Source organism: Podarcis gaigeae (assembly GCF_964106915.1).
Source record: "Podarcis gaigeae genome assembly, chromosome: 7".
Lineage (NCBI taxonomy): Eukaryota > Metazoa > Chordata > Lepidosauria > Squamata > Lacertidae > Podarcis > Podarcis gaigeae.
The window spans coordinates 85,557,891-85,571,098 of record NC_139683.1 but is presented as its reverse complement, the minus strand read 5'-3'; the positions used below and the strand labels follow the sequence as shown (position 1 = coordinate 85,571,098).

Genomic DNA, 13,208 nt, shown 5'->3' with positions numbered 1-13,208 from the left:
TGAAGTGTTCTATCATCTCCTTGGTGCAAGGGATAGTTGGGGCACATTCTTAAGGCCAGCAAGCTCAGTTTTCTCGGGCATAATTTATCAAGGTACCTGCTCACCACTTCCTTTTCTCATTGCAGGTGAAGGCCAATGATTCTGACCAGGGTGCCAATGCTGAGATTGACTACTCCTTCCACCAAGCTTCCGATGTGGTTCGCCGGTTGCTGCGCCTAGACAGAGCCACTGGGCTTATCACTGTTCAGGGTCCCGTTGATCGTGAAGACATCAATGTGCTCAAGTTCTCCGTGTTGGCCAAGGACAAAGGGGCCAACCCCAAAACTGCCCGTGCCCAGGTGGTGATTAGTGTCAGGGATATGAATGACAACGCTCCATCCATTGAAATCCGTGGTATTGGCTTGGTCACCCACCAAGATGGCATGGCTAATATCTCAGAAGATGTGCCGGTTGAGACACCTGTGGCTCTGGTACAGGTGTCTGATCGGGATGAAGGTGAGAATGCTGTTGTGACCTGTGTGGTGGCTGGCGATGTACCTTTCCAGTTGCGACAAGCCAGTGACACCGGAAGTGACAGCAAAAAGAAGTATTTTCTCCAGACCACAACGCCACTAGACTATGAGGCCGTGAAAGAATACACCATTGAGATTGTGGCTGTGGATTCTGGCAATCCACCTCTGTCCAGCACCAACTCTCTCAAGGTGCAGGTGGTGGATGTTAATGACAATGACCCAGTTTTCAGCCAGAGCTCAACAGAGGTATCTTTCCCAGAAAATAATTCCCCAGATGACTTGGTGGTAGAAGTGAGTGCTACTGATGCAGACAGCGGGTCCAATGCGAAGCTGGTGTACTCCCTAGTGACAGAGCCTTCATCCAAAGGCATATTCTCCATTGATCCAGAGTCTGGTGAAATCCGGGTTAAGACTGTCCTGGACCGTGAGCAGCGAGAACGCTATGAATTCTTGGTAGTCGCAGCCGACAAGGGCAGCCCTAGCCGGAAGGGGACGGCCTCTGTTGCCATCAACGTCATGGACCGCAACGACAATGACCCAAAGTTCATGCTAAGTGGCTACAACTTCTCCGTCATGGAAAACATGCCCCCTCTGAGTCCCGTGGGCATGGTGACAGTAATCGATGCAGACAAAGGGGAGAATGCCTTCATTCAGCTCTCAGTAGAACAGGACAATGGGGACTTTGTCATCCAGAATGGTACTGGCACCATCCTCTCCAGCATTTCCTTTGACCGCGAGCGGCAGAGCACTTACACCTTCCGACTGAAAGCTGTGGATTCAGGTGACCCACCCAGGTCTGCCTATGTTGGGGTGACCATCAATGTTCTTGACGAGAACGACAACGCTCCTGTCATCATTTCTCCATCCAACGCTTCTTACAAGCATATCCAGCCACACACTAGTCCTGGGCAGCAGGTCATGAGTGTCGGAGCCGAAGACATTGACTCTGGGATCAACGCTGAGCTGCAGTACAGCATCATGGGGGGAAACCCCTTTGAGCTCTTCAAGATTTCGCCCCAGAGCGGAAACATCACATTGGAGAAGGAGATCCTCCGCAAGCATCACGGGCTTCACCGCCTGGTGGTGCGCGTCAATGACAAAGGCAAGCCGTCTCGCCACGGCACCGCTCTGGTCCATTTCTACGTCAACGAGACCCTGACTAACCGCACGCTGCTGGAGACTCTGGTGGGACACAGCTTGGACACGCCTATCGACATTGACATCGCTGGCGACCCCGAGTACGAGCGCAGCAAGCAGCGCAGCAACATTCTCTTCGGGGTCATTGCGGGCATAGTGGCCGTCACTCTGGTCATTGTGCTGGTTGTGCTGGTGCGCTACTGCCGCCAGAAGGAGGCCAAGAGCGGCTACCAGGCGGGCAAGAAGGAAACCAAGGACCTGTACGCTCCCAAGCAAGGCAGCAAAGGCAACAAAGCCAAGAGCAAGGTCAAAAAGAACAAGTCCCCCAAGCCGCCCAAACCAGCCGAGGATGAGGAAGAAACGGGCCTGCAGAAATCCCTCAAGTTCAACCTGATGAATGACTCGGTCAGCGACAGCCCCCGCATCCACCTGCCCCTTAACTACCCCCCTGGCAGCCCTGACTTGGGCCGCCACTACCGCTCCAACTCCCCCCTGCCTTCCATCCAGCTCCAGCCCCAGTCGCCGTCTGCCTCCAAGAAGCACCAGGTGGTGCAGGACCTGCCGGCCACCAATACATTTGTGGGCACAGGGGACAGCAATTCCACAGGCTCGGAGCAGTATTCAGACTACAGCTACCGCACCAACCCTCAGAAATACACCAACAAGCAGGTAGGAGAGATTGTCCTGCACCCTCCCAGAGCCCCCTCACGCCGCACCCGGGCCATATGGACAGAAGTGTGGGAGTGACGTGGACTCTGCCCACCCTGAATGAATGGACCTTGACCCCTTGGCATGTTGCAGGCCGGAGCCTGCAGGTGTCCAGGTGCCAGTTGCTCAGGAAAGGACTGCTCAGGGAAGAGACTTCCTGCCAGCCCAGCCGGTGGAGGGAACAACTGTGTGGGAGGCGGGAGGAGACCTTCTGGCTGCAAGGAACAGGAGCTGGCAGGTGGCATCTGGGGGGAGGCAAGCATGTTGCTTGGGAGGGGCAGGGTCCACTGGCGGGTGCCCTTTCACGGAGCCCTCCGTGTATGGTGCTCGCTGAAATAAAACGGGTCGGAAGGCATGCATTCTGGGTCTTTATATATGTGTCCCAGGCTCCAGCCACTCTTCCACTCACAAATCTAATACCTCGGGCAAGACGCAGAAATGCCTGTCCCAGTTCTGCCGCAGAGCCTGATGACACGAGAGCCTCAGTGTATCTGAGGACGCAGGGTAAGAAAGGCAAGTATCTTGAGCGGTGGCACAAAGGGTGTGGCTGCAAGGCTTCTGCATGTGGAAATGGCACCTGCCCCCGCAGCTGGGGCTTCTCTGCTGCTTTGAGTGCGCCTCCGCTCTGAGGGCTATCTGTGCATGCGTTGGGATACATCCGTGGAGTACAAGAAAGAGGTTAGCTTTGAGCGCATGTAGGGCACAGAACTTATTGCTTCTTCTTCTTTCTTCTTCTTCTTTTTGTTCTTGCTGTGTTTGAAGCAAGGGCTGGTATCTGCTGAAATAAGAGATTCTGAACTGCATGACAGGGTACTTGGCAGCTTTGGGAGCACAGGAGAGGGACACCTCCGGCTTGCAAACTGGTTAATGCACCGGGAAAGTCCGTAGGCGGTGTGGCTTCGGTAGGCTTTGTCCTTTCCTGTCTGTGTGCTTTAGGCTGGTGACCTGTAGAGGGTTTTCTGTGCAGGGTTCTGCAACAGATCCAAAGTATTAAGAGGAGGTGACTTGTCTCCCTGATACTGTGCCATGTTCTCCTTCCATCCAGACTTGTATGTCCTCAGAGTGAAAAGGTGTTTGCCTATTGAAGGGCTGCAATAAAATACCCGTTGCTAGTGAGCATGTTGTGAAGTGTGAATGTCTGGCTGTTGTACCGCAGCCTCTGGGGCAGTGGAGGAGAAGAGAATGAGGAGGAGGGAAGGACTTTCCTTCCAGAAGTCATTTTGCCACTGGTATCCTCTTGTTCCTTTTTTGTTTGTAATTTAATATGGCCTGTTTGTGTATTTTTTATTATTTTATATGGTATGTTGGGCAGGGAAAGGGGAATAGGGGGGTCGGGTCACATTAAATCATGTTTCTTTTTTAAAAGAATACCATATGAACAATATTTCACAAATTAGTTTGGAATAATGCTATTGCATTATCCCAACGGGACCTACTATTTTAAAAAATAAATAAAAAATCCTCAGTTGTTTCCACACACAAGCATTTCTGCTTAACAAAACAAATGAGTTTAAATCACAGTAGTGACTTTGTGTGCACTCATAACAAACTGTATTTTCTGCAATAATAATAATAATAATAATCCTCATAAGAAGGACTTTTTGAGAGCTCCAGTTTTTGGCACAAGGCATTATTGCTGCATTATCAGTGTATAATCTAGATAGCATTATTTTAATCCAAAGAACTGTTTGTATTGTTTCTCACACCCATTTGGTGCTCAGAACAACAGGGATTTCAATTTTTTATATCCTGACTTTCCACCAAGAAGATGAAAGCAGCCTATATGGCTCTCCCTGGCCTGTGTCATCTTCACAACCACCCTTAAAAAGAGATTAAGCTGAGGGATATTACCTGGTCTAAGGAGCACCCAGGGAGCTTCATGGCTGCATAGGGATTTGAAGCTGAGAGACTCCCCAGTCCCACTCTGACACCGTCGTCAATACACCACGCTGTGTTTTTATGGGGGCCCTAAGTATTTAATTTTCTTACATAACCAGCAAATCTGCCAAACATCTGTAGGGTTAGATTTGCAGTACGCACACAGCAGATTTGCAGCACAGTTTGCTCAGGGGCAGAAGTGTCCCTGCTGAGAATGTAAACAGCTTTAACAATAGATTGTTGTAAGCCAAAGTGTCTAAGAACTTTTTGTTGAAGTGTAGTGTATGTACATGTTCCAAATAAACACACAAGTGTTTTAATTCTTTATACTGGTCACATTTAAGGATACAGAGGTTGCTAATTTTTATATAGGTACTGTCAATCTTTATCTGAAAAACACACCTGCAGGTCCAATTCCCATTTTACCTTACTTGAAAATGGTTCAGCCTCTGTTGTAATAGTATGTACCCTTTTCAATATTTCCAAAGTCATGTTGTGGCTCCTCACATGGGAGTAAATCCTTTTGAGTACAATTTCTGAGTTGGCCAGCATAAGGTTGCCATGTTTGTTTCCTTTTTGTGTTATATCATGTTCAGACGTTAAGGACCCCATCCCTAATGTTGGTAGTTGTGTGATTATTTATTATAGCAGTGATAGGTAAAATTATATTGATCATCACAGTATCTGCTCAATTTTTTCTTTACCATCCCCAAAACAATACTTATCCTACTTATTGAGAAATATTCAGCGCCCAAATTTTAGACTGTAGTGCTGGTGGTAGTAGGGGCACTCCCAGAGCCAAAATCCATTTATATTTCCCCCAGATGTTTACAGTTGCAGACTTAATTACATGATTCTTTAATTTTATAGAGTTCCTCTCCTTCTCTGCCCCTTCCCAAGGTCTATCCCTCTTTGCTCTACAAACCACCTCCCAAGTCCACTACCTGGCTCCCACAAAAAGGATAAAACCATTAAAATGGCAGCGTAGTAATAATTGTTGCCATGCTGAGAAGTCTCAAGCCATCCTTGGATACCAATTACTGTGAATTTTCTAAGCTAATTCTTATGTCCCTCACCCTCCAATGGATTGATGGATTAATTAAGTGGATTTGAATCTTCTTAAGTGTTTTTTGAGGGTCATAGGTAGGGAGAGGGAGCTTTCATTTTAACAACCGGAAGCCTTCCTATCCAACAAAAACATTTTCCCCACCTGGTTAAATTGTGACTTGGCTCATTAAGTAAGGGGTCGATCTTGTATTTAAACAACCACCAACAAAGGCACTCATTTGATTACAGGCAACTCCCCATTTGTGTTCCAAGGCACCATGCACACTGGCGGGATGTACATAAGCCCCCTGCTCGCTCTGCCCCTGCCTCAAATGCAGTCAAATGGAGAACAGTATCGTGGTGAAGAGGTGGGGGTAGCTGTACTCAGGTGTGCAGCCTGGGAGTCATTCTGGACTCACAGCTGTCCATGAGGCGCAGGTCATTTCTGTGTCCAGGGCAGCTGTTTATCAGCTCCATCTGGTACACAGGCTGAGACCCTACCTGCCCGCAGACTGTCTCGCAAGAGTGGTGCATGCTCTGGTTATCTCCCGCTTGGACTACTGCAATGCGCTATTTGTGGGGCTACCTTTGAAGGTGACCCAGAAACTACAACTAATCCAGAATGCGGCAGCTAGACCGGTGACTGGGAGCGGCCACTGAGACCATATAACACCGGTCTTGAAAGACCTACACTGGCTTCCAGTACGTTTCCGAGCACAATTCAAAGTGTTGGTGCTGACCGTTAAAGCCCTAAAAAGCCTCAGCCCAGTATACCTGAAGGAGCGTCTCCACCCCCATCATTCAGCCCAGAGACTGAGGTCCAGCGCCAAGGGCCTTCTGGTGGTTCCCTCACTGCGAGAAGCCAAGTTACAGGGAACCAGGCAGAGGGCCTTCACGGTGGTGGCACCCGCCCTGTGGAATGCCCTCCCACCAGATGTCAAAGAGAAAAACAACTACCAGACTTTTAGAAGACATCTGAAGGCAGCCCTGTTGAGGGAAGCTTTTAATGTTAAATAGGTTATTTATTTTAGTGTTCTGTTGGAAGCCGCCCAGAGTGGCTGGGGAAGCACAGCCAGATGGGTGGGGTATACAGTATTTTTCGTCCCATAGGACGCACCTAGGTTTTTTGGGGGGGGAATAAAGGGGGGAAATTTCCTTTATTTGCCCCCCCAAAAGCTGGTCGGGGAAACCAAACCAGGTCGAGGAACAGCGGGATGGCGGCGCTGCACCTCCCTGCTGTCCCCCGAGCTTGTGGGGCTGGCCGATGTCTGTCCGGCACGCGGGGCGCTCTGCTTCAGGGCGCTCCACCCGCCGGGCGGCAGGCTGCTATCTGCAGCGTGGGGAGCCCTGCAGGGAACTCCTGCAGGGCTCCGCACGCTGCGGATGTCTGTCCGGCGCGCGGGGCGCTCTGCTTCAGGGCACCCCTCGCGCCAGGCGGCAGGCTGCTATCTGCAGCGTGGGGAGCCCTGCGGGAAACTCCCGCAGGGCTGCCTAGGCTGCAGATGTGTTCCCGAAGCGCCGGGCGCTCTGCTTTCAGCGCGCCCGGCGCTCCGGGAAGCAGGCTGCTATCCGCAGGGCTGCCTAGGCTGCGGGTGTCTTCCTGAAGCCTGTAGAGAGAGAGGGGTCGGTGCGCACCGACCCCTCTCGCTCTCCAAGCTTCAGCGAAAGCCTGCATTCACCCCATAGGACGCACCCAGATTTCCCCTTCATTTTTGGAGGGGGAAAAGTGCGTCCTATAGGGCGAAAAATACGGTAAATAATAAATTATTATTATTATTTTCCTGTTAAGGCGTGTCTCATAGTAGTTGTTTAAACTGTTTCTATAAGTGCAATTGTTTTAGCTGTTTTTGCATATGTAGCTGTTTTATATTTGCTTTTATGTAAATCATTTCACGACGCCTCATAGAAAGCGATTCATAAATGAAATGGTAACAGCATAATAATAAAATTGCACACAGGGGAGGCAGAGACTCCTTGCAACGTGGATGGGATGGGGGAAGAAAGAGATGGCGGCCTACACTTGATCCCAAAGCAGCAGCAGATAGGATACCCTCAAAAACTTGATGCTGGTTTAAGTCTGGGTGGAGCTTGTGCTGGAGAAGGAGGAGCAGAAAATTGGTGGGGGTGGACAGACACATGAAACTGCCAGCCGTGTGGTCATCAGGAGATGCCTTGGGAGGAAGGTTGTGCTACTTAACTGAAGCACCAGCAGGAGAAGAACTTTATCAGAAATTGCCACTGTTATTAGGCCCCACCATCTCCGACTGCTGACCAGTGGCTGTGAAGGTACAGCAGTCCCTGAGAGCAGCACTTTGTGGTTCAGCAACACCCCTTCTTTGCTCTGTGGCAGCCGTGGCAATGGTTCACCTTCTTTCCTTTCTCCTGGACCAAAGAGGACAGGTGGCACAGGGCGGCTGTTGCTTCCTCATCCATCTACTAAAGCTGGCAGGTGTATGGCCGTTCCGAGGAGGAGGAGGAGGAGGAGGAGGAGGAGGAGGAAGAAGCTGCTGCTGCTCCTGCCCCTTCCCATTTTCTTTGAGAAGTCCAGCAGGGTGATTCAGCTCAGTAGGGATGATGATAATGATAATGATAATGATAATGATAATGATAATAATAATAATAATAATAATAATTATTATTTATTATTTATACCCCGCCCATCTGGCTGGGCTTCCCCAGCCACTCTGGGCGGCTTCCAAAAGAATATTAAAATACCATGATACATCAAACATTAAAAGCTTCCCAAAGGGAGTGTGCCCTCCTTTCTTTTGCGCACCCTTTCTGGATATTAGGGTGGTGAAAGTTTGGGCCTGTGATCTAGATTTCAAGACCCCTTCCATATTGCATTGATTTGGAGAAGCTCTTCATAAGCGCTCCAGCATCCCATCCTGCCTTTAGTCTGTGCAATGGAGAGCAATGGCGGGAAGGAGGGCGAAAGGGACCCTTCCTTTGCTCCATCCTGCTGAGGATGCTAAGAAGAACAGAGTTTATGTTTGGGAGAGCAAAAGCAGCTTGGGGAGGTTCAGGAGAGTGGCAGGCGGCGGGTGGGTTAGAGTACACCTTTCTAAACACTTGTATTGGGTATTTTCTGGGTTTTCAAAAGTGTCCGCAGAAAGTGACAACATTAAAATCCCTAGCCATAATTATTTCATGTTTAATTATTATTATTTTGTTATTATATATGTATTACATTTATATCCCACCATTCCTCCAAGGTGCTCAGGGTGGCACACATGGTTCCTCTTCCTCCCCATTCTATCCCCACAACAACAACCACCCTGTGAGGTAGGTTAGACTGGCCCAAGGTCACCCAGTGAGCTTCACAGCTGAGCAGGGATTTGATCCCCTGTCTCCCAGGGCCCTAGTCCAATCCTCTAGTGACCCCATCACACCAGCTGTCATTTGTGACATTGACCAATCATGTTCCTTAAGCCAAGAATCCTTCTAAGAACTAGGGGGATTGCAGGGAATATGCAACCGTGGGAAAGTCCTGGCTCTGCTCTTCTACTCTCTTGCCCTCATTCTGGTGCTTCTACAAAAAGCAGGTGGGGATTGAACAAGTGTAAGGGGTCTGGGACCTTGAATCGGGAAGTCTGTCCGTAGGCTCCAAGAGAAGCCCTCAGGAAGAGAGGGTCTCCAGCTTCATCACTATTGTGTTGCAGTAATGCCCTAGTAAAAGCCAGGAATGGAGTTGCAGCTTGGCACTCTGGCCATAGCATATGATGCAAGGAGCTCCTATCTAGCTCTTGCTTCAGGTTTGGTTCCTCATTCTGAGCAACTCACCCAGAAGATGCTAAACAGATGCCTGCTCTGCCTTCCCTCAAGTTCACTTCATCATATCATTTGCCCATTTTGGAAGCTGACCATGGAAGAACCACCAACTCAAGGCTTGATCTAAAAGCCTGTGAGCATCTGGTTGAAGCACCAGCAGAATGATCAGGCTGCTTGTGGAGTGCCCTCCTGCCCATCCCTTCTGATTCCAAAGGACCAGCATCTTCCCTGCACTGGCAGTGGAGGTGGGAGCAGATGCTCCAGGTCCCTGGTGCATCCATTTCTGCCAGGAATGCCACTGGGATTTTAAGCCCCAGCATTTCCAGTAGAAAAACTATGGTTTTCCACTTAGCTGGGAGAAGGCCCTCTGGAGATCTTTCTCTAGAACCTGATCAGCACCCCTTTGGTTCATTATCTCCTTTCTTTGGAAGCTGATTGTGACCCTGTTTGGACTCTCTGCCTCTAGTGGTTCCTGACAGTTTGCTCAGACTCCATTAACCTACGGGTTTACATTACTCCCAAAAACATAATGGATGGAGCCCCAACTGGTCCCCAGGCTCTGCAGGAACAGATCATCACCAGGCAGAAAACTAGTTGTTCTAAGACAAGATTCCCAACTGCAAGCAGAGGACTATCAGAAAACCATTGTACCACAAGCCAGGAACTCACAGCTCCAAATGCCTTTACACGAATGTTTTAATAGCACCCAAACAAATTTGCATAGTTTTATTGCCCAGTGCCAAGCTATTGTCTATGCTGCAGCCTGAGACCTATCACATGCACAAGACTCAATTGGTTCTAGCACTATGGAGAGAAGATCTTGACTGGGTATCTCTGTCCCTGAACAGGAAAGCCCATTTCTCCATCTTGGGATGCTTTCTTAGCTGCCTTTATGAAGATTTTTGAACCACCTAAGGCCTGCCAGAGCAGCACTTTGCTGACTTATGTCACTCGCTGGTCAGGTTCCACTTATGTGGCTCAATTCTAATCCCTTACAGGGGATATCAGCGACCAGAGATGAAGGATGAATTGGCCGTTGTGAAGCCCATCACTGAGTTAATGAGCGTGCCTCTGTACTGACACTCGCCTCCAAGAGCAGAAGCATGGGGGCGTGGCCAATGAGATCTTATGGGTGTGGCCAGTTCTGGTTTTCTCTCCACCTGGCTCCCTTGCAGAGATACTACAGATACAGCCAGGATACAACTGCTGCCACAGTTGCTTCTCTGCAGGAAAGAAATGTGTGCAGCCCCACCTGTTCCAGTTCTCTCCCTCTCCTTAGGTTTATTTATACCTAAGTGTTGTGCCTTGGTTCAGAGTTGCCACCACAATTTCTAGTGTGTGTTCAAGTCAAAGAAACCGTACATTACTCAGAAGCAGGCCTCAATGAATCCCTGGGATTGCCACCTCATACGCTTGTACAGAATTGCAACCTGAGTAGGTTAGTCATAAAGGTGCCCCACAGGCACTGTTTGGGAGGATACAGTGATCTTAGTCATTTCTACATCATCTTTCCAGAATGTGGAATAGGGAGAAGGGATATTAAGTGGACCAGGAGCTGGGAAACCGGGATTTAAATCCTCACTCAGTCATGAAGTTCACTGTCTCACTTGGGCCAATCTCTCAGCTTAACACACTCCGCAAGGTATTTGTGAGGATAACACGGGGGAAAGGAGACCCATAACTGCCACCTAATAATAATAATAATAATAATAATAATAAGTTATTATTTATACCCCACCCATCTGGCTGGGCTTCCCTAGCCACTCTGGGCAGCTTCCAAAAAAATATTAAAATACTGCAATACATCAAACATTAAAAGCTTCCCTAAACAGGGCTGCCTTCAAGATGTCTTCTAAAACTCTGGTAGTTGTTGTTCTCTTTGACATCTGGTGGGAGAGCGTTCCACAGGGAGGGCGCCACTACCGAGAAGGCCCTCTGTCTGGTTCCCTGTAACTTGGCTTCTCACAGTGAGGGAACTGCCAGAAGGCCCTCAGTGCTGGACCTCAGTGTCCGGGCAGAACAATGGGGGTGGAGACGCTCCTTCAGATATACTGAACCAAGGTCGTTTAGGGTTTTAAAGGACAGCACCAACACTTTGAATTGAGCTCCTTGGAGGAAGGGTGGAATGGACACAAACCCAATAATGATTAAAAGAAATGAGAATTGTTTAAAAAGTAAATATCCAGCCTTCCTGCCCCTGGTTTTGAATTGGGGAGGTGTGGAGGGCCGGTTTGGAATCATTAAACAAACAAATGAAAAACAGCAACCCAAAATCAGAGGGGGAAATTATCTGGTCTACAGCTGCGATATGCGGACCTAGAAACATAAGACTTTATAGGTAGCTCTTCAGCAAATCCAACATGTGCCTTGCCTGTTGCAACAGGCTTGCTTGGGTGTGGTGTGCAAGAAGAGACTGCAACTCATGCACAGTGTTCTTGTTTGAGCCTTTTGTAATGCAATTTAAATTTGCCCAAGTGTTGAATACTCTTTTTATCCTTAGAAGCCTTTAAAATAGCTTGTACTGCAGTACAATTTCAGCAAAACAGGGAAAGGACCAGCATGTTTATTAGTGCATAAGCTTTTGGAGGCTAAAGTCCACTTCGTCCGATGCATCATTTGTAGTATTATGTAACAATACACTTGCAAACCTTTAAGGTGCTCCCAATATCTCCATCCATGTAACAAAAATTGTGTAAGTAGAACAAATACATACGGAAAGACAACAAAGCCACTTTGTGGCCAGTCCTGCTCAGTTACACAAAAAGGCAGCAAGGGAGCTCTGAGAACAAGCGCACTCCTAAGGCCAGGTTGGGTATGTGTGGTCTTCAAGGAAACAGCTCTGAGCATGCTCAGAACAGATGCCTGGTTCTGATCTAGGCTAAGGCTGTTCTTGAAGCAGTCCTAACACCTCCCAAGTCTGCTATAGTGGCTGTGCTGGATAGCCCTCTTAACCACCGATTTTTTAGTTGGAGAAGTCCAGTCAGTCACGTGCCTTTTTTGCTTAGAGATGCATGGGAGGAATCTCTCTGCCATACTGTACTTTGGGGCTGGGGTTGGCTGTGTGGTGCAGAGAGCTGATTGACAGCAACGTTTGCAGAACCTCAGACTTCAATCAGAATTATAAAATGGGGGGGGGGGCACAGGACAGAGAGTGTAGCTTTGAAATAAGTTTATTTTAAAAATGCTTGACATACACTGTGCCCAGTGCTATTTTTGTAGAAAAAGAGGTGCCGGAACTCACCATGAACACCTCCCTCCTTCTCTTAGAATGGCAATGGTGAGTTCCAGTGAGTTCCACAGAAATAAGCCCTGGCTGTGCACTGCTAACCTTGGTGGACCAGCTTCCACTGGTTCCCTGTTCACCTAGTCTTCTGCTGATGGCTTGGAACCTGCAAGTGGATTGTGTCTGACCTAGGGGGAGTCAATAGCAGCAGCACTATTTTCTTTCATGGCTTTTTGAGTGTGTGCACGTGAATTTCGCTTTAAGGAGAAGGAAAAAGGCAGAGAGAGATGGTTAATAATTCTTGTACTCCACCCAAGTGACTGGGTTGCTGCAGCCACTCTGGGTGCCTTCCAATAAAGTGTAAAGGAACACATTGAAACATCAAACAGCTTTCCAATACCAATCTAGATCCTAGTTTTGCTCATCTTGGGGAGCAGGCAAGGATCGAAGAGGAGTCATGGTCCACTGGGTATCCTCAGGGTCTGGGGTCCCAATCTCAAGTGGTATAAGCTCCTACCAAAATGAGTGCAGGGTTGCAGGTGCAGCACTGCTCAGGCAAGCCAAAGTCAAGCACAGAGAATCCATCTAGGTCCAAAATACAACCCAGAGGTGGTGGGGGGGACAGCTCAAGGTCATTATCACAGGGACTTCAGGCAAGATACAAGGAGGGGTAACTGGACCAAGGCATCAGCAACTTGAGTTATTTCCACAAACTGGAAGGCTCAAGAGGGAGACCCCCTTTAATCTATCCTTCTAGATCACACCACTGCAGCTAGTAATGAAGGCATTTCCAAGATTGCTTACTCATGAGGCCGCGCGACAACTCTGGGATTGTAGAAACATGCTGTGTCATTGCTGTCTGGCCTGGACCTTGATCTTTCGGTGCCAGCATTTACAAGGACCTCCTCTTCTGACGGGGACGCGGGTGGCGC

At 48.7% G+C, this 13,208-nt stretch overlaps 1 protein-coding gene across 11 annotated transcripts in view; it reads left to right on the top strand.

Moving 5' to 3' along the window:
• The window catches only part of PCDH1 (protocadherin 1), a gene marked incomplete at its 5' end in the record, with an annotated part of 192,240 nt that overhangs the window by 33,045 nt on the left and 145,987 nt on the right, over positions 1-13,208 (top strand). For 10 of the 11 annotated variants that reach the window (XR_014566651.1, XR_014566652.1, XR_014566653.1 and 7 more), the window contains one exon: positions 126-2,318. Coding sequence is in view for 8 of the 11 variants with exons in the window: in XM_083748372.1 (XP_083604498.1) it covers positions 126-2,318 (2,193 nt within the window). Of the gene's footprint in view, positions 1-125; positions 4,556-13,208 lie in introns of those variants that run through there. The other variant, XM_083748370.1, reaches the window with a different exon arrangement.